This window comes from Molossus molossus, unplaced genomic scaffold, assembly GCF_014108415.1.
Source record: "Molossus molossus isolate mMolMol1 unplaced genomic scaffold, mMolMol1.p scaffold_m16_p_13, whole genome shotgun sequence".
Taxonomy (NCBI): Eukaryota; Metazoa; Chordata; class Mammalia; order Chiroptera; family Molossidae; genus Molossus; species Molossus molossus.
Genome location: NW_023425348.1, coordinates 71,974,943 through 72,001,734, shown reverse-complemented (window position 1 = coordinate 72,001,734; position 26,792 = coordinate 71,974,943). Strand labels below are relative to the sequence as shown.

At 35.5% G+C, this 26,792-nt stretch overlaps 1 protein-coding gene across 7 annotated transcripts in view; it reads left to right on the top strand.

Annotated features, from left to right (window-relative positions):
• Positions 1–26,792, top strand: part of CSTF3 (cleavage stimulation factor subunit 3) — an 88,275-nt gene that overhangs the window by 23,925 nt on the left and 37,558 nt on the right. For 2 of the 7 annotated variants that reach the window (XM_036257747.1, XM_036257744.1), the window contains exons 2-3: positions 6,743–6,809; positions 10,664–10,783. The exons of 3 other annotated variants lie outside the window; for them this stretch is intronic. In XM_036257747.1, coding sequence (XP_036113640.1) covers positions 10,766–10,783 — 18 coding nt within the window. In that variant the 5' untranslated portion in view covers positions 6,743–6,809; positions 10,664–10,765. Of the gene's footprint in view, positions 1–3,195; positions 3,294–6,742; positions 6,810–10,663; positions 10,784–26,792 lie in introns of all 7 variants that reach the window. 2 more of the 7 variants (XM_036257745.1, XM_036257746.1) reach the window with 2 other exon arrangements.

Below are 26,792 nucleotides of genomic sequence, written 5' to 3'. Positions count from 1 at the left end.
ATATGACTATTCTTAAGGTGCTATAGTTAATCAAATGTAGAGTCTAATTGTAATTGTTACATGAAAATACTTTTGCTTTTGCTGCTGGTTAGTTTTAAACATTTTAATACATCTATAGCTATTTAGTTGATAAATGAATATCTTAATTCTGCCTGCAGTGTAGTTTATTTTCCCTGTTTCACTTATTTATGTATTCATTGGTTGATTCTTGTATGTGCTGTCACCAGGGAGCAAACTTGCAACCTTGGTGTATCAGGATGACACTCTAATCAATTGAGCTACCTGGCCAGGACCAGACTATCGTGATAAATGAATTTCCGTGAAATAGGATTCTTTATCTATATGCAGTTGTCCCTCGCCACTTCTCACTTCGACTGTCATGGCTTCATTCTATCGTGGTTTTTTTCAAGTATGGTATAGTACATTTAGTATAGTATTTGAAAAAACTGCGATAGAATGAAGACGCAAAAGTCAAAGCGCAAAGTGGCAAAGGACGACTGTAGTATATTATTTAGTTTAAGAAATGTAACTTTTTAAACACTAGAGTTAAGTGTAGTATCCCATCAGGGTCTCAATGTTCTTTAAAGAACCACTTTTTAGAGTCATCAGAAGGGTCACTATCACAAAATTGAGAAAATTTATAGTTTTGTCTTATTATTTTGGTGTTAATCCTCACTCAAGGATACTGTTTTCATTGATTTTTTTTTTAATCCTCACCTGAGGGTACTTTTTTCTCATTTATTTTCGGATAGAGTTGGGATGAGGGGGGAGAGACATTGATGTGAGAAAGACACATCAACTAGTTGCTTCCTGCACGACCCCGACCAGGGCCAGGGCCCAAACCGCAACCGAGGTTCGTGCCCTTGACCAGAATCAAATCCATGACTCTGGTCCACAGGCCAACACTCCAACTACTGAGCCAAACTGGCCAGGATTTTTTTCCTTTTTTTAATTAAGAGAAAGAGGGGGGAAGTGAGGGGAGATAGACACATCCCACATAATCCCAGCCAGGGATGGAGCCTACAAGCTAGGTATGTACCCTTGACTGGGAATTGAACCCATGATCCTTCAGTATATAGGCTGCCGTTCTAACCATTTAGCCACACTGGCCAGGGCTCCATATTTTTCAAGTCTGTCCGTCCCCCCAACCTCCCGTGACTACAGCTTTTCATGTAGCTACGTAGTTAATGTGACAGCATGTAAGGTACAATGGCTTGTTAGAAGTAATTTGAATTGGGCCATATTCATAAGAAATTTCCCTGTGAAAGGATTATGTTTTTTATTGGTAGCTGAAGGAGAAATGAAGGTAATGCTACTGGTAATAGCAACAATGTATATTGCTGTCTGTGAAAGCTGTAATTGTTTAATAAAAGTACATAGAGAATTGATTGCTTTTTCTTTTAAAAAATTTAAAAACATGAATTCTTATGCAAATAATGAGTTGTAAAAGTATATATTTTCAGTTTTTTTAAAAATAACCTTTCTACTTGGGAAAAATGATTTAATGATAACTTTCTTAGAAAGTGGAAGTGAACTCAGGATGGAACGTGAGTGGCCTAAATTGAAATAAACTCCACTGTTTTTATTTTCTTGCCTCTAAGTAGCAGTTTAAACTGTATTATGTTTTGTATATATTTAGCAATGTGATTTTTTAAATGCAGATAAAATAATTGCTTTATCATATAGATTATATTTTTTCTATTCTTCAGCTTGCAATCTATTTTTAAAAATTGTATTCTTTTTTCTATAGATCTGCTCTTTTCCTGTTTGTAATAAATGTTGGTCCATGTCTGTGTGATTATTCAGATTGTACTCTAAAACACAATATGCTCTTTAGTTTCTTAAATGCATGTATAATGTAGTGTGGGGATATAAAAGGAAACAGGAATTAGACCTGAGTGATTAAATATCTGAAAGTGCTTTGAATAACAACATACTGTTTTATTTTATTTTATTTTTTAACAACATACTATTTTAAAAACAAAGGAAATATTTTCATGTTTACTACTGTAGATAAACTTCTATTTTTGGTTTTGTTATGTCGTATATTCATTTTTTTCCTACTACTGTAGCATAGATGTTTAGGTGTCGTCACTTCTAACATGGTCTATACATTTTTTTCCCTTGGGAGCCTTTTTTTTTTTTTTTTAATCATTCTTTGTTCTTTGTCTTGTAGATAGTTTATTATTTAGTGTGAAATGTAGTCATTTATTTTTAAGCAAAACTTGCACCAGTCAACCTAATTGCCTTTATATTTATGTTTCTCAACTTTTTATAGAGCAAAATTATATTCTTTGCAATCACTGATAAACAATGAAAAAAATTATCTTTTTCCCTCATCAAAGACTCTTAAATTTTTAACCCAGCTTCTTTCTATTCTATTATTGTGTGTAATAAGAGTATGGTATATTCTGAAAATGTGGAAAAGGCATCTCTAACCAGATTTTAATAAAAAGTATATACATTCTATTTGTGAAACAAAAAGGACTGTGATCATGCAATTTGCAGTTCTCCTGTGGGTAGTGTTTTAGCATAAATTTCTTGAGCATTTATGGAATAGCATAACATTTAATATACAGTACCTAATCATTTAAATAATTAATGGACATTGTAATCAATAAGATTTTAGGGGATTATTTTGGTGTATGACCCCCTATTCCTATATCAAGAGGTATTAAAGATATACTCCAACGTGGCATCCATGAATAAACACAACACATTTAAGTCCTTCATAATATTAGATTAAGGAACTTCCCTATTTACATATAGACCTAATCCTAACCAAAAAAAAAGTTTTAGGATGCTCTGCATTTTGGTTCTAACTTGAGATAAGGGAACCAGGTGGCAGTCAATTGACTTTTTCTTAAAAAACACACAAAAAGCTCTTTTAAAATCAAAGGCTCAGCTATTTTTTAATGGGTTCATTGTGGGGATTTTTGTTTAGTGTATGCTTTCAGCTCGCTAACAGCTATTTCTTTTGAATGAGCCTGGTTCAAGGCACTTCCAAGAAATGAAGATGTCTAAATAATACTAATGATATCTATTAAAAACTACTTCTGAATGTGAACAAGACTGCATTTATTTGCTTATATATTACTTTTTAAAATTTAATTTTTATTACTAAACAGTTTTACTCTTAACAAGTTCAGAGCAGAAAACATAGTATAATGGTGTAATTTTTTCTTCCACATACAGTTCATAGTAATATCAACAAAATTATGAGGGTTTGCTTTGAATACAACTTGTTGAGAAACTAAACAGCTTTTTTAAGGCTCAGGAAAGTATAACCTGGGGTAAGTTTTATGATTTTTTATATGCCAGGAGACTCTCAATGAAATTTTTCTATTTGGAAATACTGGGTAATAGTTACAAAAACAAAGAATGTTATGTCAAAGACAATATCGAAATGTAATAAGGTCCAGAGATAAAGGTCCCAAAGCTATTTTTAATCTTTCTAATACTTTTATTTATGTGACAAAACATGTTTAATTTCAACCTTTTTTTAAAGCAAGATTTTTAGCTCTGGTATGTACAGATAACGTTATTGTAAGTTTTTGTCTAAAGATTCCTATATGGGAAATGACCTTTTTTTCTTTTTCCTATTTTATTGAGATATAATTGATATATAACACTATAAGTTTAAGGCATACAACATAATTTGACATATGTATATATGGCAAAATGATTACTGCAGTGTTAACATCTATCACCTCACAAGGAAAATTCTTTTTTTTTTTTTAATACTCACCCAAGGATATTTTTCCATTGATTTTTAGATAGAGTAGAAGGGAGGGGGAGAGAGAGAAAGACACATTTGATTGGCTGCCTCCCCTGGGGCCCCAACCTGTGACTGGTTGGTCTGAGGGCCAACGCTCTAACCCCTGAGTAAAACAGGCCAGGGCTGTAAATTATCTTTTGTGGTGACATTTTCTATAACTATTCATACTGAAATTGGAGAAGAAAAGTGTTGACCATTTCATGATGATGGTTTTCTTGAAAATGTTTCTACTTAACCATGAATATGCAAGTATTACATATTTAAAGCCAAAGTGGACATTGAATTTAAAGCTGGAAAATAACATGAACTAGTTTAGTCCTCTTATTTTATAAGTAAAATAAATCAAGAGGTTGTTGTCCTTTAAACCTATAGTTTACAAACTATACTACTTTAGGGTCATCTGGGAAGCATGTACAAGCTTTACAATTAGCATACCATTATTGCTCATTCAGTTTCCAAAGAATGGACACATGGAATATCTTATCAGGTGTACTTGGTAGCCAGTTTTGGGAATTGAGGCTTTAGAAGGCAGCAATTGAAACTTATTGCTGTGAGTATATTTCATACCTTGCAGAATACTACTTAAACTTGTCTGGACAAAAATTGATTAAAGTCTCCTAGCTAATTTCTTTTGACTATAGCCATGCTGTGATTTATCAGTCAGTATATAATCAAGAATTAATCTTAGAGTCATGTATTATGTGTCTGGGAATATTCTTGATAGTGTTAACTATTTCTGAGATCTGCAGTCAGGTGTAGGGTTATGTTAATGAACTTTGACAGTTTTTTTTTTTTTCATCCTCACCCGAGGACTTTTTTTCCTTTTTTTTTAATTGTTCAGATAGAGTGGGAGGGAGAGAGAGAGGAAAAAAAACATCGACATGAATGGGAGACATCGAGTGGCTGCCACTGCACGACCAACCAGGGCCGGGGACTAACTACAACTGAGGTACGCACCCTTAGTGGAACCAAACCCTGGTCTCTGGACCGCAGGCCGAAGCTCTAATTGCTGAGCCAAACCGGCCAGGGCTAACTTTGACAGTTCTTTTGCTTGCTGATTTTATTTCTGGGTTTGACACCTTACTTTTTGGCTCCATAAACAGTACAGGGTGGGGCAAAAGCAGGTTCACAGTTGTTAGAATGGAAAATAATATAATAATAATACAAGAATAAACTGTCACATCCTCAAAACCGTAAACCTAAATTTTGCTCCACCCTATATAATAAATAATAATAATATATAATAACCTAAGTGACAAACTGACTTTTAAGGAAGTTTTGGGTGTTAAGAGAGGGCCACTTTGGCTGAAGAATGTGGCTTAAAAGAATGACTAGCTTTTTTGATAGCTAACTTGTACTATCCTACTCTTGAAATGGTTTTTAAACATGATTTCAGATTATTAGCTAACATCCATTCATTTAATTAATACTTGAGTTTGTTTTTTTTAACATTTTTTATTGAGAAAGAGAAACAATCAGCTGCCTCCCGCATGCCTCTCCTCCCCCCCCCCCCCGCCCCGGGATTGAGTTGGGGACCACTCAGTCCATGGGATGAGGTTCAATCCACTGAACTACACAGATGGGGCAGTACTTGAATATTTACAAGTACTTCCCATTCTTTTGGGAGGTAGGGGATGAAGTGTTCTCACAAAGAGCCAGTCATTTCAAGCTATTTCTGTAGTCAAGTCTTGATCCATTTCTGAAATTTTCACTACACAGGAATGTAAGTGTTTATCAACCATTTTAATGTGTCCCCTTATTAAAAATTATTTTCCTTAGTGGCTTTTGATAGTTTTAAAATCAAACATAGCTTTATTTAAATATGTGTGTGTGTATGTATGTATATATATACATATATATAACATGTTAAAAATTATAACTTTAGTTAATGTCTATCTTTGAGAGAGTTGGTTCTTCCCAGCTGTGATTAAGAATTTCTGAGTCGGCCTGCAGTCCAGAGAGACCCAGGCTCGGTTCCCACTGAGGGCACGTACCTCGGTTGCAGTTTTTCCCCAGTCCTGGTTGGGTTGTGCGGGAGGCAGCCACTCGATGTGTCCCCTTCATGTCGATGTTTCTTTCTCTCTCCCTCCCACTCTATCTGAACAAAAATGGAAAAATGTCCTTGGGTGAGGATTTAAAAAAAAAAAAATTTCTGCACCAATGATATTTATAGAAGTACTCAAGTAAATGTATTTGGAGATTGCCAGCAATAATTTTGATTACTGTTTTTATGCACTTAATTCCCTCATCCACCTTTTTGAAATTATTAGTTTTAACTACTGTGTAATAAGTTAATTTCAAGATTTTGTGGTTCTCAGGATGTTAGTGAGAAAATGCTTAAAATAGTATTTAGATTACCACTACTTAGACTGAAGATTCAAATTGTATGTCAGTCACTGGGGATCACATAATTTAATCTGCTTTGTCATAGGTTGACTAGCAAGTCAGCATTGCCTTTATAGGTTATAAACTAACATTTTTATTATTTAAGCAATTTCTGTACATTTAAAAATTTTTATTTTGAAAATATTGTAAACTTAAGGAAAAGTTGCAAGAACAATACAGAGAACTCCTGTATACACTTCACCCTCACTGACCAGTTTTTAACATTTGGCAATTACTTTATTCTGTTTTTTTCTAAACCATAAGAGATTGGGTTGCCTACATTATGACCTTTTAACACTTCAGTATATTTCCTAATAACAAAGATATTATTATACATAAATAAGCACTTGTGATATTCAGGAAACAACATTAATAGAATTTTAATCTGCACTCCATGTTCAATTTTTATTATTGTAATAATTTCTTTTATAGCAGTTTTCTTTTAGTCTCTAATCTAGGGCCATTACATGTAGTTGTCATCCTCATTATTACTCTTCTTTGTTGATTTAAGCCTTAATTTAAGTTTGGTATTTTCTTGTTGATTTTAGCCTTAATTTAAGTTTGGTATTTTTTCATTAGATTCAAGTTATACATTTTAGCTGAAAAGCTACAAATGGTTGTGTCCTCCTCTGTATCTCATCTTGAGGTACGTGATTATTTACTCTTTATTGGTGATATCATTGCTGACCATTTTCTCCATTGTGTAATTACCTTTTTTTTGGTAATAACATAGTGGGGAGATAAGTTGAGACTCTGTAAAAATCATTTCTCATTCAGTAACTGCCTCACTCCATTTTTAACCTGTCAACAATTTTTTGTCGGAATCATTTATATTTTTCTGATAAATTAGTGTTTTTCTCTTTATTATTGAGTGTAAATATTGTTCTATTAATAACTCAAACTTCAAGCTTATTATATTTGAAAACTTGGAAATATTGGCTTCTCTCTCCTTGGCCCCCCTCCCCCACTTCTTTTAAATAACTTATTAGTAAGTGTAGTTAGAAAGCATGATTTACAGGATTTGAGTGAGTTATGATTATACCATGTTTTCAAAATATAAAATCATATACCGTATCAGTAATACCTTTAACTTTTGTCATAAATTGTATGGGGAAGATAAAAAATGATGCCCTACTCAAGGTTATATAGAAACTTAACTAGTGTTATATCTTTATAAGAACCACTGCAGGCTCTAAGAAATAAATATCTTTGTTGATTTACTTAGTTGACCAAATGGCATATTTCTTAAAATAAGAATGTGTTTTTTAAAAATCATGTGATCTGCCCTGGCCGGTTTGGCTCAGCGGTTAGAGCATCGGCCTGTGGTCCAGAAAGACCCGGGTTCGGTTCCCGCTAAGGGCACGTACCTCGGTTGCAGTTTGTCCCCGGCCCTGGTCGGTTGTGCGGGTGGCAGCCACTCGATGTGTTCCTTTCACGTCCATGTTTCTCTCTCTCTCTCTCTGTTCCTCTCTCTCCCTCCCACTCTACCTGAACAAAAAATGGAAAAATGTCCTCGGGTGAGGATTAAAAAAAAAAAAAAAAAAAATCATGTGATCTTTGGCTTTAAACCAGATTAGAAAGTGAGTAAAAAGGGTCTAGATAATTATTTTACTGTGTTTGCAAATGCTATATATTTTAAATACTTAAAAAATAATTTTTTTGCCCTGGCCGGTTTGGCTCAGCGGTTAGAGCGTTGGCCTGCGGTCCTGAGAGACCCGGGTTCGGTTCCCGCTAAGGGCATGTACCTCGGTTGCAGTTTGTCCCCGGCTCTGGTCAGTCGTGCGGGTGGCAGCCACTTGATGTGTCCCTTCACGTCGATGTTTCTCTCTCTCTCTGTTCCTCTCTCCCCCTCCTACTCTACCTGAACAAAAAATGGAAAAATGTCCTCGGGTGAGGATAATAAAAAAAAATAATAATAATAATTTTTTTGTTTGAGGCATAAATTATAAAGTTAACACTTGAAAGAAAATAATTTCTCTATTAGCATTTAAAGACTGGTTAAACCATAAAAGTGGTCTTTTCCAAAAAGCAAGTTGTTAGATGGTAAGTTTGAATTTCCAAAGTTTACAGAATAGTTGTCAGATTTACATTCAAAGAACACACTGTAAGTCAAAAGAACTTATTTATGTAAGCATCTGATTTAATTTTTTTTTTTATCCTCACCTGAGGACATTCTTTGCATTTATCTTCAGATAGAATGGGAGGGAGAGAAGGGGAAGAGAGAGAGAAACATCTCAGTAAAAGAGACACATCCAGTGGTTGCCACCCACACGACCCCGACCCCAACCCCAACTGGGGCCGGGGACAAACTGCAAATAAGGTGTGTGCCCTTAGCAGGAACCCAACCTGGGACTCTGGTCTGCAGGCTGTCGCTCTAACCGCTGAGCCAAACCGGCCAAGGCTGATTTAATTTTTATATACTTAGTGGGGTGATTATTTCCCATGTGTCTCAGCTGCCATTATCTGTGTTATTAAAACAGTGGCTTGAGCCCTGGCCGGTTTGGATCAGCGGTTAGAGCGTCGGCCTGCGGTCCCGAGAGACCCGGGTTCGGTTCCCGCTAAGGGCACGTATCTCGGTTGCAGTTTGTCCCCGGCCCTGGTTGGTCGTGCGGGTGGCAGCCACTCGATGTGTCCCTTCACGTCGATGTTTCTCTCTCTCTTCCTCTCTCTCCCTCCCTATCTGAACAACAACAAAAAATGTCCTCGGGTGAGGATAAAAAAATAAAAAATAAAACAAAATAAAACAGTGGCTTGATCATTTTTTGTAGTGTAGAAAGATGTTTAAAGAATTTTTTTTTTTTTAATGCAAGAAATTTGTAGGTTACTCTATAAAGGATAGTATGGAGGACAAGGAATGACAGTTTGGAATGTGGTAACCTAGGATTTTCTACTCTTGGCTCTTCCCTTGAATTACGGTGACTTGGGAAACCATTTAATCTCGCTTTTCTTCCCATCCCAATTTTTTCTTATGAAAATTTTAAAACAAAAATTGAAAGTAGTATGAATATTATTGTAGATACTTGTGCACCTTCCATCTTGACCCATTGTTATGTTTTGCTGTGCATGCGTTCTTTCTCTGTTTATATAAAGAATGTTGTCTTTCATAACCACAGTATCATTATCACACTGAAAAGGAATAGGGGTGTTCTAATATAATTTAATATCCAGCTCATGTTTACCTTTTTCTTTTCTTTTTATCCTCACCTGAGGACACTTTTCGATATTGTTTGTTCAGATAGAGTAGGAGGGAGAGGGAGAGAGAGAAACATTGACGTGAAAGGGAGACATCAAGCGGTTGCCACCCACATGACCCAACCAGGGCCGGTGACAAACTGGAACCGAGGTATGTGCCCTTAGCGGAAACCGAACCCGGGTCTCTCCGGACCACAGGCTGACGCTCTAACCCTTGAGCCAAATCAGCCAGGGCTCATGTTTACCTTTTTCTAACTGTCCCAGATTGTTTATAAAATTCCTTATTTCTGTGATCCATGAAACCATTTTAATTTTATGTTCTTATAACGGTCCTTTTTCTGCTGTGCCTTCTGTGTATCAGTTTGCCACACAGATTTTATACTATTTTTTACTCCTATCCCCTTTCCATCTGGCTAAGTAAACTAATGTGAATTCAAGTGTTGTTTTCAATTATGTGTAAATTGTGACATAAATGGAAAAGGTTGATTAACTCTTCCAGACAAGATTTTTCTTTAGACTGCTGTAATACTGAAGAATGGGGTTGGAATTTTTTATATTTTTACTAAGAGGCAACTTATTCTAAATTTAAATGTCTTTACAATATGTTAAAATTTGTGTAGCTCTTACTCAAAATATGCATGGAACTATACTGGAGTTCTTAAAAACAAGCGGGTGTTTTTCAGTTACGTTTTAGGCGTAGATCTACAGAACTACTGAATTTTATGGAAAACAGTATTCTAGGTGAACATTATATAAGGAAAAATATATGAGGGAGACATTTGTTATTGTGAAATATATTATAGAATAGATTTTTAGAAATAAAAAGATAAAGCCTATATTTTACAGATCCACTGTTGATTTTTAGTTTTATCTTGTTGGCAGCAATTTTTTTTTCTTTATTCTGATTACTTACTTCAACAGTAAGAACTAAAATTTAGTAAATCTTTAATATATTTTGGGCATTGTATTTAGTGCTTTATATGAAATATGTGGTTACCACATTTAACCTTTCGAATTAGGTATTTATTATCCCTCATTTTCTTACGATTTTCGGCTTTTGTGAGATTTAGAAGACTTAAATAGTTCTCCTGAAGTCAACAAAATTAAAGGTTAAGCTACTGGGAAGTGGGAAAGGTGGAGGTTTATACTCTGGTATTCCAATTTCTGGGTCTAGGCGCCTAGTCACTAATCACTACACCAACTAACCTATGAACCTAAAATACGGCACATTGTAGAAGTAGTGATATAGTGAGTTCATAACTGAGTCCTTTTTTTCTTTGCTCAAGAATTTCTCTCATTCTCATTTAGCTATTAGGATTTGGGGTACATTTGTAAAAACAGATTCAGCAATTCACAGCCACATAAAATTTCTACAAATCTTTTAGAAGATGACATGGTATAATAACTTCTATGCAACCTCATCTCATGGTATGTATAAAATTCTTAGCTCTAAAATTCTACTTTGTTATTCTGTGTATTTTTCCCCTTCACAGTTTGAAAATTTGTTAGTCATATTTACTTAGGTCTAATTTCAAATAGCAGGAATTCTGAACACAAAATAGGCAAGTTTTAGTAATTCTGGACTTTTAAGAAGAACGTGTTCTTTACAACTCCAACTGCTTATTTACATTCAGTTTTAATATGAGAACAATAAATTTTACTTTCTGTTTCTGGTTTAGTAATTAGGAGTTTTATTAGAATGGAATCTTCTTAAAGCCAGAATTCAGGATTTAGTTAAAGTATGTTAGCTTTGAATATCTGCTTATTAAACAGATTTCTTTATACTCTCCTATCCACTGAAGTGTAGAAGTCTTGGAAAAGAAGTCTCATAGAATAAACTATATTGTGATTATTTGGTTTTGGAGGGGAGATCTTTAAAATATTTGAAATTATAGCCCTGACTCTTGTGGCTTAGTTGGTAGGCTCATCCTGTACACCAAAAGGTGGAGGTTCGCCCTGGCCAGTTTGGCTCAGCGGTTGAGCGTCGGCCTGTGGACCAGAGAGTTCCAGGTTCAGTTCCTGCTAGGTATACATACCACAAGAAAGAAAGAAAGGTGGCGGTTCCATTCCCAGTCAGGATACATACATATCTAGGTTGTGGGTTTGATATCGGCTCCAGCAAGGGCATGTGCGGGAGGCAACCGACGGGTGTTTCTCTTTCTGTCCTTTCCCCTCTCTCTAAAACTCAGTGAAAATGTCTTTGGGTGAGGATTTTTTTTTAATGTGAAATTATGAAACAAAACTTCATGAAATGAAATATTGAAGTCAGGGGCACATTATCTATTTTTTTAAAGTTTTGAAGGAGGATCTTAACTCCTATAATTCGTTAATGGGAAAATCACATTTATTAAAACTGGACCAACATTTCCAGTTATTTGTATGTTGTGCTTTAGCAGACTTAGACATTCAAGGAACATTTTTTGAGCACATCTATTTGTCATTGAAAACTGAACTATGTTCATGCAGCCTCCTGATACTGCTCAGTATATTCTAAATAAACTATTATATGTCCAAACTTGAATTATTTACCTATAAAACAGTTTTGCAATTCTAAGTTTCTCACAATTGAAGAACTAGAAATTTAGTGTATTCAGTGATGCTTATTCTAAGATACTTTTTGAATAGGAAGAAAAGTATAAGTTGTAGTTGAACTTTTAGGAGATTCTCTGCAAATTAAAATATGCAGAATTTTGTTAGCAAACTCTTTGACAAGTGCTTTTATATGTGGAGTCCTTAAAAGTACCCTGAAATAGTGGATGGTTAATAAAATGACTTGAACAGAAGCCTACTGATACACAGAGTGGGGCAAAAGTAGGTTTACAGTTTATATTGAAAATAATACAATCATAAATAATACAAGAATAAACTTTCACATACAATGGTAAACCTACTTTTGCTCTACCCTGTATTTCCCTGGGTTATATTCAGATAAAACTGCCCAAAGTGGTATACTGTTTTTCAGTGGTACAATTGATGAATTTATAGATTCTCAAATTCATCTGGTAAATTTCAGGCCCCCACACCGTCTCTATATTTTCATAGGTTTTAATGTGGCTATATGCTATATGTACATAAACATGCCTTGTTTTAGGTTCTTGCTTTGACTTTATATATCAGAGGAAGATGGGGAATTAATTTTCAAATACATACTGAGTAAATGCATGCTAGACACTTAGATGCTAGGGACACCTCAGTGAACAAATTTACAGTTTGGGATATGAGACAATTACAATATCAGGTGGTAGGTTTTATGGTAGAGAAAATATTTGCTGAGTCTTCAAAAAAGGGGAAAAAAAACTTGCTTCATTTGAGGTGTTAACTTGATAGTTCTTAAATTTATTTATTTATTTTTATTGATTAGAGAAACAACCTGTTGTTCCACTTACTTATGCATTCATTGGTTGATTCTTTTTACTTTTTTTTTTTAATATGTTTTTATTGGTTTTTTAAAAGAGAAAGGAAGGGAGAGAGACATCCATCGGCAGCCTCCTGCATGCCCCCTAGTGGGGATTCAACCTCCAACCCAGGCATGTGCCCTGACCTGGAATCGAACTGGGACCTTAGTCCATGGGACAACGCTCAATCAATTGAGCCACACGAGCCAGACTCATTGGTTGATTCTTGTATGTGTCCTGACAGGATGTAATCTGAAACCTTGGCATATCAGGATGATGCTCCAACCAAGTGAACTACACTGCCAAGGCCACAACTTGATATTTTTTAAAGTTTTGTTTTAATCCTCACCGAGGATATGTTTCCATTTATTTTAGAGGGAGAGAGAGAAATATTGATCAGTTACCTCCTGAACACACCCCAACTGGGGATTGCACCCGCAACCTAGGTATGTGCCGTGACCAGGAATCAAACCCACAACCTTTTGGTGTACAGGACAACACTCCAACAACTTGATAGTTTTTTGCATTTTTTTAAAATACATTTTTATCCTGGCCGATGTGGCTCAGTGGTTGAGCATTGACCCATGCACCAAGAGGTCGCTGGTTCAATTCTCGGTCAGGGCACATGTCCAGGTTTTGGACCAAATCCCTAGTGGGGGGCATGCAGGAGGTGACCAGTCGATGTTCTCTCTCATCGATGTTTCTATTTCTCCCTCTCCTTCCGCTCTGAAATCAACAAAGCAAAAAAAAAATTTTTTTTTTATTTTTAAAATTTTTACTGTTTTTTTAGAGAGAAGGGGAAAGGCAGTGATAAAAACATCTATTGGCTGCCTCCTGCACCCCCTGTACTGGGGCTCGGGTCCCACAGTCTGGGCACGTGCCCTGACTAGGAAACGACCTTTTGGTACATGGGTTAATGCTCAATCCACTGGGCCACACCGGCCAGGCACAACTTCATAATTTTTAAGATGAATTTTGCTTCTAGTTCACACAGTATTTTAGACAGATGAGTTGTCACTGTGTGTGCAATTTTTCTTAATTACGGAAAGACACAAGCTCCATAGTTAATCTGGAATTGCAGCTAAGCTGTTAGGAAAAGAACTAGAAAATATGCATAAACATGAGAAGTTTCATAATAGCTAAAATAATGTGAATGTTATTTTGCTCTAGGAACACCTTAAGATATTTATAATTCTGGGCTGTTTTAACTCAATGCCTACATGACTTCAGCAGTTAATTGAGTGGAAGTTTTCTTGTCAAAGAAAAAGTGCATGTCGGTTAGAAATTCTTTTTTAGGTTTCATTAATTTTTATTTTGTATTTGAATCTTAAGGAATAGAATTAAGAAGCTATGAAACCTTTTGTTCCCTTTTATAGTTTTCATATAATTTGAGGAAAATGTGTCATTAATTGACCAGAGTATTCATTTTGGGGGAGACAAAAAAGCCTTTTCTAAGGCAGAAAATTAGTTATTTTTTATAGGTAGATAAAACTTGAGCAGTTCCCTCAATTTGATTCCTAGAAAAATTTTCGCCATGAGTAAAATGTTTGTACTAAATGTCAGTCCTAGGATACCACATTGCCATTTGTCTATCCAGTAACAAAGTTTTCCGATTGATTCGTGGACAGAAAACATGATCCTCATTTGTTATGTGAATTGTATTAATGAATAAAAAAAGGAAACTTTTATCTCCTTTGTGAAATGCATATGTTAATATGCAAGTGTGCATTAAAAGGGACACTTACTAAAAGGGCATGGAATTGATAACCAAGATTTTAAAATGCCACTTATACTTTCATTGATATTAGTATCAAAGATAGAAACTTAGTTTTGAACAAAACCCTGAAACTAATGTCCTGGCATCTTATGCATATTATTAGAATATTTTCTTAATATCAGACTGGCTAAAGTTAAGAAAAGTGAAAGCATAAGAATTGGTTTTCAAACATCTATTTAACAAAAAAATTTATAAAGCGCCCTGGCCCGTTTGGCTCAGCAGTTGGAGCGTCGGCCCATGGACCAAAGGCTCATGGGTTCAATTTTGGTCAAGGGTACGTACCTCGGTTGCAGTTCAGTCCCTGGCCCTGGTTGGAGCCCTGCGAGAGGCAACCAATCAGTGTCTCTCTCTTACATCAACATTTCTTTCTCTCTCTCTCTCCCCCTTCCACTCTGTCTGAAGATAAATGGAAAAGTATCCTCGGGTGAGGATTAAAAAAAAAAAAGCCCCCAAATCTGTTAGGGAGGCAATATGTTATATAAATAATGATGGAAGTATTAATAAGAATTGTATTAATGTGATAGCAATTTATTGCATGTTTTAGAAGGAATGATATTACATGGTATACTTTGTTTTTATAGCAGTAAGAGTAATTGAGGATTGTAATGGAAATTTGATCACTAAATTAGTGAGTTCTGGTTCCTGATTGGGTTTGGCTACTTTCTGGAATCTTCCAAAACCTTGGAATAAGCAGGGTTCTGTGTTTTTAATTTGGATATAGTAAAAAAGAAAAAAAGTCATGCATTTAAAATCAATTTATATCTCTGTTTAACATTTTTATATGTGATAGTTATTAGCCATAAATTCAGATATGTTGTGTAAATAACTTGTAATAGAAAAAGTGTAAGGAGTAAATTCAGATACTGACTTAAATATATATGAAATTTTGTGCTTGATATCTTTGGCAGATATTTCACATAGTAGTCTCTTCTTTAGTCACACTGGCTTTCTTAAACATTCTAGACACATTCTCACCTCAAGGCTTTTTTTTTTTTTAATCCTCATCGGAGGACATTTTTGCATTTATTTTCAGATAGAACGGGAGGAAGAGAGAGAGAGAAACATAGTGTGAGAGAGACACATCGACTGGTCACCACCCACATGACTGCAACCAGGGCCCGGACAAACTGCAACCGACGTACAGGCCCTTAGCGGGAACCAAACCCGGGACTCTCCAGTCCACGGGCTGACACTCCATCCACTGAGCCAAACCGGTCAGGGCTCAAGGTTTTTCTTTACATTAGCTATTTTATCTGCTCTAAAGAAATTTGTCCAGGTAGCTGCCTGACAAAATTCTTTGGTTTCTTCCAATTTTTGCTAAAATGTTGTCTTAGTGAGATCTGCTAGGACCATCCTATTTAAAATTGCTACCTCTACTTCCAACATCTAAAAACTTACCTCTTTTTTCACCTATAGTACTTGATATAATAAGCAGTTTACTGTGCTTATGGTTTGTCTTCTGTACATTGATATGTTTTAGGGACCTAGAACAATGCGTGGTATAATAGTGGCACTAAATATTTGTTGTACGGAAAATTCATAGTGGAAAATAAAGTTGAATTTATCATATGTTACAGCTTGAATGTTAATTTCTAAGATTTAGAGTATGATATCAATTTGTAACAAAATGTATCATTTTTCATAAAATTATAATACTTGGCTATAAAGTTACATTAAAAAGAAAGATTGAGCCCTGGCCTGTTTGGCTCAGCGGTTAGAGCGTCCGCCTGCGGTCCGGAGAGACCCGGGTTTGGTTCCCGCTAAGGGCATGTACCTTGGTTGCAGTTTGTCCCCGGCCCTGGTTGGTCGTGCGGGTGGCAGCCACTCGATGTGTCCCTTTCACATCGATGTTTCCCTCTCTCTCTCTTCCTCTCTCTCCCTCCCACTCTGTCTGTACAAAAATGGAAAAATGTCCTCGGGTGAGGATAAAAAAAAAAAAAAAAAAAAAAAAAAAAAAAAGAAAGATTGAAAGTTTTACCTTTTTTAAAAAAGATTTATCTTTAGTTTTTCCCAAAACTATAAAAATTGTCTAATATCCTCCGATATTTGAGTGTTTTAGAATAAGCTTTATTTATATTTAAAATTATTGTGATGTAAGACACAAGAGAAAGGCTTTAAAGAATTACCCAATATAAAAGGCATTGCTAATTTATGCAGTGTTTGGAAGTACCATAAAAAAAAATGTTTGCTTGTGATTCCAAAATACTCTCAGATAAAACTGAAAAACCTGATACAGAAGATAAAATACCTGATTGGTTACAATAAACTTTTAGCCAAATTAGTAAAATTTCTGAGACATTTGTATGTGTATATTTGAGATAGAAACTTGTTTTCATAGGTTGTTTTGTAAAGCATAAACATTCTAACTCTTCCCCACCTCTTTTCACCGCTTTGACTAATGTGTATGTGTACAATGCCAACATCTGATTGATGAGTGGGTATTCATTAAGACATCTAGATATTAAAATGTATATAAATTCCTATTTTAACTTAATCCACAAACTTTATATAGATTTATTTTTTAAAAACATGTAAAAGATTGATTACTCTAGCTTTTGTCTTTTAAAAAATGCAGTAGAATTCTGTTAAATATTATTTCTCATTTTCCTTTTTTCCTTGTGGCTTTCACCCAAACTTTCTTTATATAGTTATAGCAAACATTAAAGGTAAACTCAAATTGCTGGATTCATAAAGTTTTTCGGAGAACTGAATTACACTTATTTGGGAATGCTATAAAACATTACAGGAAATATATTTGATTAATTGGGTTCTATAACATTTTTAACCTTTGAAAATTTAGGGTTTCAATGACCACTGGATTTTAAAGTTTATAGTTGCCTTTTTAAAAAAATTTTTGTAAGTTTCTTTGAGCCAAACTGATGACATTGCTGGAAAGCAAGATCACAAATGCCCCTTTAGTCGCTTAAACTTAGTTGCTAGTTTTTCAAAGGTAGTTGTTAATACAATATATTTAAGAAGATTCAGTTAAAATGGTGACCTCAGTTATTCAGATCAGCTCTTACTGAAAACAAGGCAGGGTACTGGACACAATTAAGCATCTTTAAAGCATTGAGCTAACTGCATTGTAAAGAATTACCAAGCCAAAACCTTTTTGGAAATCAAACAAACAAAAAAGGAACATTGAGAGAGCCTTTGCCAAAGCCCAAGGCCTGCCCAACAGGACCTCCTCTCCTTCTAAAGCTGTGTGTAGGCAATACTCAGGATGACAGTGATCAGAAATAAATGACAGCTACCTTTCTAACCTTAGTAGGAGACTGAGGAAAGTTGCTGTGATCCTGAGCAGAGTGGAATGGGGAAATCCTGAGATGTTAACAACAATAAGTTGGCCCTTGAATTTGTGGTCCAAATAAACATCACTTGGGTGGTGCAAAATGAATTTGAACCATGGATGTGAGGTGGACTCAACCTGAATTATGCTCCTAGGTACCTAATAAGCTTACTCAACCCCTTTATTGATGAATGCATCTTCATCCTAAGGCAAAAAAGAATTTCCACGTATTTTCCCAATGAAAAGTAGTTCAACTGTTAGCAAATGAAGAAATCACCTATAGTAGAAACATATCTGCAGACACTTCAAAAACTAGAATTAAGGTTGAAATAAGTTAATAACCAATTAGAGGTGAAGAGAGAATTGGAGAATTGAAGAAATTTAGATTGGAGCTTAAAGAGACAATGAGATAGAAAATAAGAATTTAAGGATTAAGAAAATGTGTAATTGAATTACAGAAGTAGAAGAGAGATACTAGGCAGAAACACAATTTGAAGAGAAATATTAAGAATTTTCTGGAATGGTTAAAGAATTCAGAGATTCAGGATGCTCAATGAATTCCAAACAAGAAGAATTACCCACCTAGACATTAGAATGAAACTATAGAAAACTAAAGACCAAAAAAAAAATCACAGAAGCACCTGGATACAAAAAGAAAAATGACCTTCAAAGGACTGGCACTTGACAACTCACCAATAGCCACAATGGAAGCCAGAAGACGGGAATTTTCTCTTGAATTTGGAGAAAGAAAGTTGTCCCAAGTTCTATATGCAGGGGAAAAAATCTGCAGTGAAAAAGATGACAGTAAAATAACATTGTCAGATACACATGTATTTTTGGACATTTCTGATTATATATAACTTCCTCAAACTAATAGATTTTATATATTTATATATATATACACACACACATATGTATATATATTTTAAAGATTATTTTTATTCATTTAGTAACTTTCCACCAAGTTAACTCTTTTCTTTAAAGATAGAATGGAAGGAAAGGAAGGCAAGAGAAAGAGAGAAAAACAACAATGTGAGAGAGACATGATTGGTTGCCTCCTGCATGATCCCACTCAGGGCCAGGGATTGAACCTGCAACCTAGGTATGTGTCCTTGAATGGGAATCGAACCTGAAACCCTTTGGTCCATTGAATGCTTTAACCACTGAGCCAAACCAACCAGGGCCATCAAGTTAACTCTTAGTATTTATTTTATAATAAGCTGTCTCTCACAAAGTCCGTCCTAATAAAAGTTCTCATAAAATGAAAGTACTTTTATTAGAATTTGTAATAATATTTTTTAGCTTCATTTTTAAGAATGAAATGATTATGAAGTTTATGTTTATGTATATATATAAATTTGGTAAATCTAATTCGGTTGGTTTAGTGCCAGAAATTTATAGTTTGCGGCTTCCAACAATTTGTTATATGTTGACTTTGAGTCACATTTTTACCCATGTATTTCATCAATCTCATTATAAAATGTTACAAATACTCTAAAACATTTAAATCTTGAATGACAACAGTATCTTGTTTCACAGTTAATTTCCATTTTTAGGATTGAAAATTATGATCAAATGAGTTAAATTTTTATGAAAGCATGTACTGTATTGTTGATTTGTGTTAAGGTTGATTTCTCTTAAAAATGTTTAAATTCTACTAGGTGTTTAGAGAAACTGAAAAAATAACTCCCTGCCTTAAATTAAAAAAATAATTAAATAGCCCTACCCGGTTGCTAAGTGGTTAGAGCATTGGCCTGTGGACCAGAGAGTCCAGGGTTTGGTTCCCACTAAGGGCCTGTTCCTCAGTTGCAGTTTGTTCCTAGCTCCGGTTCAGGTCGTTTGGGTGGCAACCACTTGATGTGTCTCTCACATTGATGTTTCTCTTTCTCTCTCCCTCCCGCTCTATCTGAAGATAAATGCAAAAAAAAAAAAAAGTTAAATAATTTAACAATATTATACATCTAATTTCTGTGTGCATAATGCATACCCTATTTCTTCAGTACATTTGGAGTATTTAGAAAGTTAGTTTTGAGAACTGATGGTAAGATACAGAAATATGTTTAAATATAAGAGAAGCCACAAAGGATATAGATCATCTAAAGAGAATATATGTGTGTATGTATGTATGTGTGTGTATATATATATATATATATATTTCAGAAATCCAAGATACAAAAGGGACCTACAGTGAAGTCTTTCATCTACCTGTCTTTAAGCCAACCAAATGTTCAGCTTATTTTTTTCTCTCCTTTTACATGAATAATTATATAATCTTATGTTCTGTTTGTCACCTTGGTTTTTTTGCTTAACGAAGTAAATTTTAGAAGTTTTTCTGCTTTTTTAAACAAATACTTACTATTCTATATTTTGTTTAACTTGTCTCCTACTGAAGGACATTCAAATTCTTCCAACCTGTTTTATTGTAAATATTACATAGATATTCAAATATCTATGTATGTATCTTTTCCATTTGTTTGACTATATTAAATTTGTAGATGAGGAATTGCTGAATCAAAGAGGATGTGGGATTTAAAAAACATATTTTTATATCCCAATTGCCTTCCACAGAGATTATAACAATTTAAAATCACATTGATAGCCCTGGCCGGTTTGGCTCAGCTGTTAGAGCTTCGGCCTGTGGTCCCGAGAGACCTGGGTTCGGTTCCTGCTAAGGGCATATACCTTGGTTGCAGCTTGTCCCCGGCCCTGGTTGGGTCGTGTGGATGGCAGCCATTCGATGTGTCCCTTTCACATCGATGTTTCTCTCTCTTTTACTCTCTTTCCCTCCCACTCTATCTGAACAAAAAAATGGAAAAATGTCCTCGGGTAAGGATATTAATTAATTAATTAATTAAAAAATGAAATCACATTGATAATCCTTGAAAGAGCCAACATCATATCCTCATTACATAATATATTATTGCACTTTAATTTTTGCCAGTGTTCATAGATAAAGAATTATAATCTATGTGGTTTTTATTTGCATTTCTTTTATAAATGAGATTGAGTATTTCATATGTTTAAAGACCCTTTAGATTTATTTTTCTGAGAACTGATGTCCTTTGCTCCATTTTTCTGTTTTGTTTTTGTTTGTTTATGTATTTTATTGTTTTTAGAGAGAGAAAGGAAGAGAGGGAGAGAGAGAAACATCAGTCAATCGAGAGCCTCCCACATTTCCCCTACCAGGGACCAAGCTGCAATCCCGGCATGTGCCCTGATGGGGAATCTAACCAGTGACCCTTTGGTGTTCTGGACGACACCCAACCTACTGAGCCACACCAGCCAGGGCTTGTTCCTTTATTTATTTATTTATTTTTTATTTAAAGGAACACTCTATATTAGGAGAGTTAAGGGAATCTTTTAACTTTAGCATGATTACTAGGAGTTCAGGTAATTTTGGCATAACTAAATAGTATGCTATCTTTATTGCTTATGTTGTTTTTCTCATCACCAGATTGGCTGGAACGATAAATTTGCTCTGAGAAAAGATCAGTATTTTTCTTTGTTGTTTTGGTGGTTTTAACTTGCTTTAAATATTTTTCTTTCAAATGTGTGTTTTGTACTTAGAATTTTATTTAGTTGATCAAAACCCATTTCTCATTTTTTAATTTTTAGTTTTAAATATGTTTTTATTGTTTGTTAGAGAGGGAGGGAGAGAAAGATGGAAACATCTATGTGAGAGAGAAACAACAATCTACTGCCTCCGGCATGCCCCCTACAAGGGATCAAGCCTGAACCCTGACCAGGAATCAAACCTGGACCTCTCAGTCCATGTGGCAGTGCTCAATCCACTGAACCACACCTGCCGGGCAGCATTAAATATTTTTAAAACTAGTTTTCCCAATGGTGAGGTAATGAAATAGTTCATAAAATTCCTTTTTTTTGTTTTGCTTTGTAATTTTATTGATTTTTTTTTTTAGAGAGAGAGCAATTATTGATTTCTTGTTCCACTTATTTATGCATTGATTAGTTGTTTCTTGTATGTGCCCTGACTGGAGATCGAACCCACAACCTTGGCGTATTGGGACAGGATGACATTCTAACCAACTGAGCTACCTGCCCAGGGCCCATAAAATCTAGTTTTCCTATGCATGCCTTCCTATCCAACAGTGTATCTCAGCTGTTGCAATTGAAAGTTCAACTTTGAGATTATTTTAATATTGTGTTTGCATATTGTGGGACGATGAGTGGAAGGGAGTAGAACAAGGGTCTTGCTCCTATTTTTCAGGTTTAAGTAGAGATTAGGAAAGGGCTGTCAGGAGCTCAGGTTCTTTGGGAAACTGAGTATTCTGAATATGTTCTTTTCCTATTAATATCCTTTTTATATGTTACAACTTTTGATAATCTGACAGCTCTACTAACTTGTTACATAAAGCCTAGACAACATTAGACCTGCATATTAAAATCCACCAGAAAGAATGACCACATATTTATTAGATTATAGGGGCCTTCCTCTAGACTTCACTTACAGAATAAAGTATCATCATCTTGACCCAGAGCTTGTTCAGATTATTTTCCCCTTCAACTTTATTTACATTTCAGTGATAGCACAAAGATAGTCTCTTTTTTATGGCAGGAATTCCATAATCTGGAATTCTGATCTATATTTCATTCTTGTCTACTAAAACCTTAATGGGTATTCCATATAGGATTGTTACTTTTGGTGATGTCACTTTGGGAAATATCAAAAACCTATTTGGAGGGGATAAAATGTAAAATACAAACCAAACATTTCAAATTATACAAATCAAATTCTAGAGAAAATAGTGCAAGCTTTTGTTAAGTCTTTAAATGTGACCCTATTTGGAGAAATGCACTCAGTAACCTGTGGAGGAAGGGAAAACTTTTTAAAATAAGTTACCTGTTAGATTACATTATAAACATTCTGGAGATAATGCTTAAAATTTCCAAATAGGGCTTAATCCGTTAAAATAGAGACAGATTTTGCCCTGGCCGGTTTGGCTCACCAGTTAGAGCGTCCACCTGCGGTCCGGAGAGACCCGGGTTCGGTTCCTGCTGAGGGCGTGTACCTTGGTTGCAGTTTGTCCCCGGCCCTGGTTGGTCGTGCGGGTGGCAGCCACTCGATGTGTCCCTTTCACATCGATGTTTCCCTCTCTCTCTCTCCCTCCCACACTGTCTGTACAAAAAATGGAAAAGTGTCCTCGGATGAGGATTAAAAAAAACAAAATAGAGACAGATTTTAACTTTGGAATGTGTCTGTCATAGAGGAAGGTGATTTATTTCTCAGTGTTGATTGTGCTGGAATTTAATGTTTTTAACCTAAATTTTTTTTTTTTAATCCTCACCCAAGGATATTTTTCCATTTATGTTTAGAGAGAGTGGGAGGGAGAGAGAGAGAAATATTGACATGAGAAAGACACATCGACTGGCTGCTTCCTGAACAACCCCGACCAGGGCCGGGGTTCAAACCACAACCAAGGTACGTGCTGTGCTCTTGACTGGATTCGAATCCAAGACTCTTTGGTCTCAGGCTGATGCTCCAACCTCTGAACCAAACCATCCAGGGCCTTAATTTTTTTTAATAAGGATAATTTGGCACCCGAATATATTTTTTCCATTGGCTGATTTTTAGATAGAGTGGTAGGGAGGGGGAGGGGTGAGAGAGAGAGAGAGAGAGAGAGAGAGAGAAACATCAATGTGAGAGAGATACATCAATTGGTTGCCTTCTGCACGACCCAGACTGGGACCAGGGATCAAACCTGCAACCCTTCTTTCCACAGGCTGATGCTCTAACTGCTGAGCCAAACTGGTCAGGGCCACATTTTCATTTTTTTATTTTCAGTAATAGTTGAGATAGAATAATAATTCCACAATTTAGTTTTGAATGAATATTCAATCAGTGATAGATTTTTATCCACATTTATGTAGCCACTATTTATTGAATATCTATTATATGTTGGGCACTATTCTAGGTGCTGGAAAACTGATAAAAGTCAGTACCTTTGTGGGATTTTTATTTTCTGAAAGTGTTTTTTGAGCCATATCTTAGGCAGAAAAAGGACTGGGTCCTGGGATATGCTGTCTAAATTAACTAGCAGGAGGGCTAGATGGAGAAAAGACAAATGTCCTGTGGGATTTTTTTATAAAGATTATCTTGTTTTCAAATGAGCCAGTGGAGTAATACCTAGATGGAGTACTGAAAATATACAATTATTGCATAGTAGGCTTTCATAAGCAGTTGTCACTGAAGTAAAATATGTGGATAAATGAAAATTTTGGAATTAAATGGTGTAATTTTAAAAGGCAAGTCTAATGTTGCATCAAAAGACTGGAAGTTGAAAAGGAGGGACATGAGGAAGGAAAAACAACTTGTGATTGTTTAAAAAGGAAAATAAAACTTTTGTATTTTTCTTATTTAAAAGAGTAATATAATTGACCTGTCTGGTTTAGCTCATTGGTTAGAGCATCGGCCCGTGGTCCAGAGATTCCCTGGTTCGGTTCCTGCTAAGGGCACATACCTCAGTTGCAGTTTTTCCCGGCCACGGTTGGGGTATTGTGGGTGGCAACCACTTGATGTGTCTCTCTAACATTGATGTTTTTCTCTCTCTCTTCCTCCCTCTCTCCCTCCCACTCTAAAGATAAATGAAAAAAAAAAAAAATGTCCTCGGGTAAGAATAAAAAAAAAGAGTAATACAGTATGTTTATTGCAGGGAAATTTGAAAAGTATAAGCGTGATAGGGAATAATCCTTATCTCCACTACTTTTTATCACTGTTAGCTTTTTTAGGTGTAGGTATCTGTAAAATCAAAACTTAAGCCTGTTGTAACATGTTTTTTACATTCGTTATTAATTTACTGTACAAATATTGACTTTAAAATATTCACTTTAAATATGCTAATACAGTAGTCCATTCTAGATATATGCTATTTAACCAGTTCTTTATTGTTGTACAATCATATTGTTTCCATTTTTTGCTTTATAAAAAACTAATATAAATACAATTTTACTTACATGTCAGACATTTATGATCTTTTTTTTTTTTTTTTTAATCCTCACCCGAGGATGTTTTTCCATTTTTTGTACAGATAGAGTGGGAGGGAGAAAGAGGAAGAGAGAGAAAGAGAGAGAAACATCAATATGAAAGGGACACATCAAGGGGCTGCCTCCCGCACGACCAACCAGGGCCGGGGACAAACCGCAACTGAGGCACATGCTCCTAGCGGGACCCGAACCCGGGTCTCTCTGGACTGCAGGCCGATGCTCTAACCGCTGAGCCAAACTGGCCAGGGCTATGATCATTTCTTTAGACTGACCATTTAGAATTGGTATTTCACTATCAAAGGTTGGTGGCATGATCTTTCAAATTGAGTTAAGTAATCATGTTTTTTAATTGCTTCCAATTTTTAGTAAAGTGGCCAATGTATAGTTTATCCAAGAGTAGAGAGGGAAAGATTAAACAATTTTATAATTTTGTTGAAAATGATGATTTGGAGATTATTTGATTAACTTTTTTTTTTTATCCTCTTCCGAGGACATTTTTTTTTTTCATTTATCTTTAGAGCAGGAGGGAGAGATGGAGGAAGAGAGGAAGAGAAACATCGACATGAGAGAGACACATCTAGTACTTGCCATCGACATGACCCCAACCAGGGCCAGGGACAAACTGCAAGTGAGGTACATACCCTTAGTGGGAACCGAATCCAGGACTCTCTGGTCCTCAGGCTGACGCTTCAACCACTGAGCCAAACCATCCAGGGCTATTTGAGAAACATTTTAAAGGAATGTGGAATTAAGTCATTTCAATTAAAAAAAAAGAAATAGCTTGGCCAATGTGGCTCAGTCGATTGAGCATCTTCCCATGGACTGACAGGTCCTGGTTTGATTCCAGTCAGGGCACATGCCCAGGTTGCAGGCTCAATCCCCAGTGCAGGGTGTGCAGGAGGCAGCCGATCAATGTTTCTTTCTCGTATCAATGTTTCTATCTCTCCCTCCCTTTTCCTCTCTAAAAAATCAATAGAAACATTTTTAAAAAAGGAGAATAAACTATACATACAAGATTGAGAAAGCTAGAATTGGCTCATAATACAAATGCTGATTCTATTGGAGATGGTGATAAAACATATCAAAGGTAGAGTTGCATACTGTAATTATACTTTCTCATCTAAAATTAAGAGTTTGAATAGTAGCATTGACAAAAACGTAATAGTTTAATCTGAGGAATACACTATATGGTTTATGGAAGGAGGAAATGTATTTTGTCCACATTCATAAATCTGTTAATAGGGAAATACTGGAAGAGTAGGCAACTTGCTCAGAAAGTAGAGAAATGTAATCCAGTTTTTGAAAAGCGATTTTAAGAAAGGCTAGCTGAAACATTACCCATGATACTAGGTATCTAGTACATAGTATAAATACTCACTGTCTAGTATAAATGTTATACTTATTTAGCAGTATAAAAGTGTATCATCCATCAGGTCTCTCTTTCTTATAATATTCTCCTTTGATTTTTTTTTTTAAGACATGATTTTTTTCGCCCTGGCCGATTTGGCTCAGTGATTAGAGTGTCAGCCTGCAGTCCAGAGAGACCCGGGTTCGGTTCCTGCTAAGGGCGCATATCTCGGTTGCAGTTTGTCCCCGGCCCTGGTTGGGTTGTGTGGGTGGCAGCCACTCGATGCATCCCTTTCACGTCGATGTTTCCCTCTCTTTCTCTCTTTCTCTCTCTCCCTCCTACTCTATCTGAACAAAAAATGGAAAAATGTCCTCGGGTGAGGATAAAAAAAAAACAAACATGATTTTTTCCTTTATCTCAAGCACTCACTGGGGTTCTTCTGTTTCTTTTTTCTGACTGGTAATGTATATTTTTGATAAAATTAAACCGGTGACTCAAATACACATCTTTAATCCCACTCACTGTCTTATTTGAAAACCAATACCTTGTCTCCTAACTTTAAAAAAATGTGAGTTGTTTATGGTCATCACATTAAATTCAATAAAAAGTAAACTTCGCCATGGCAG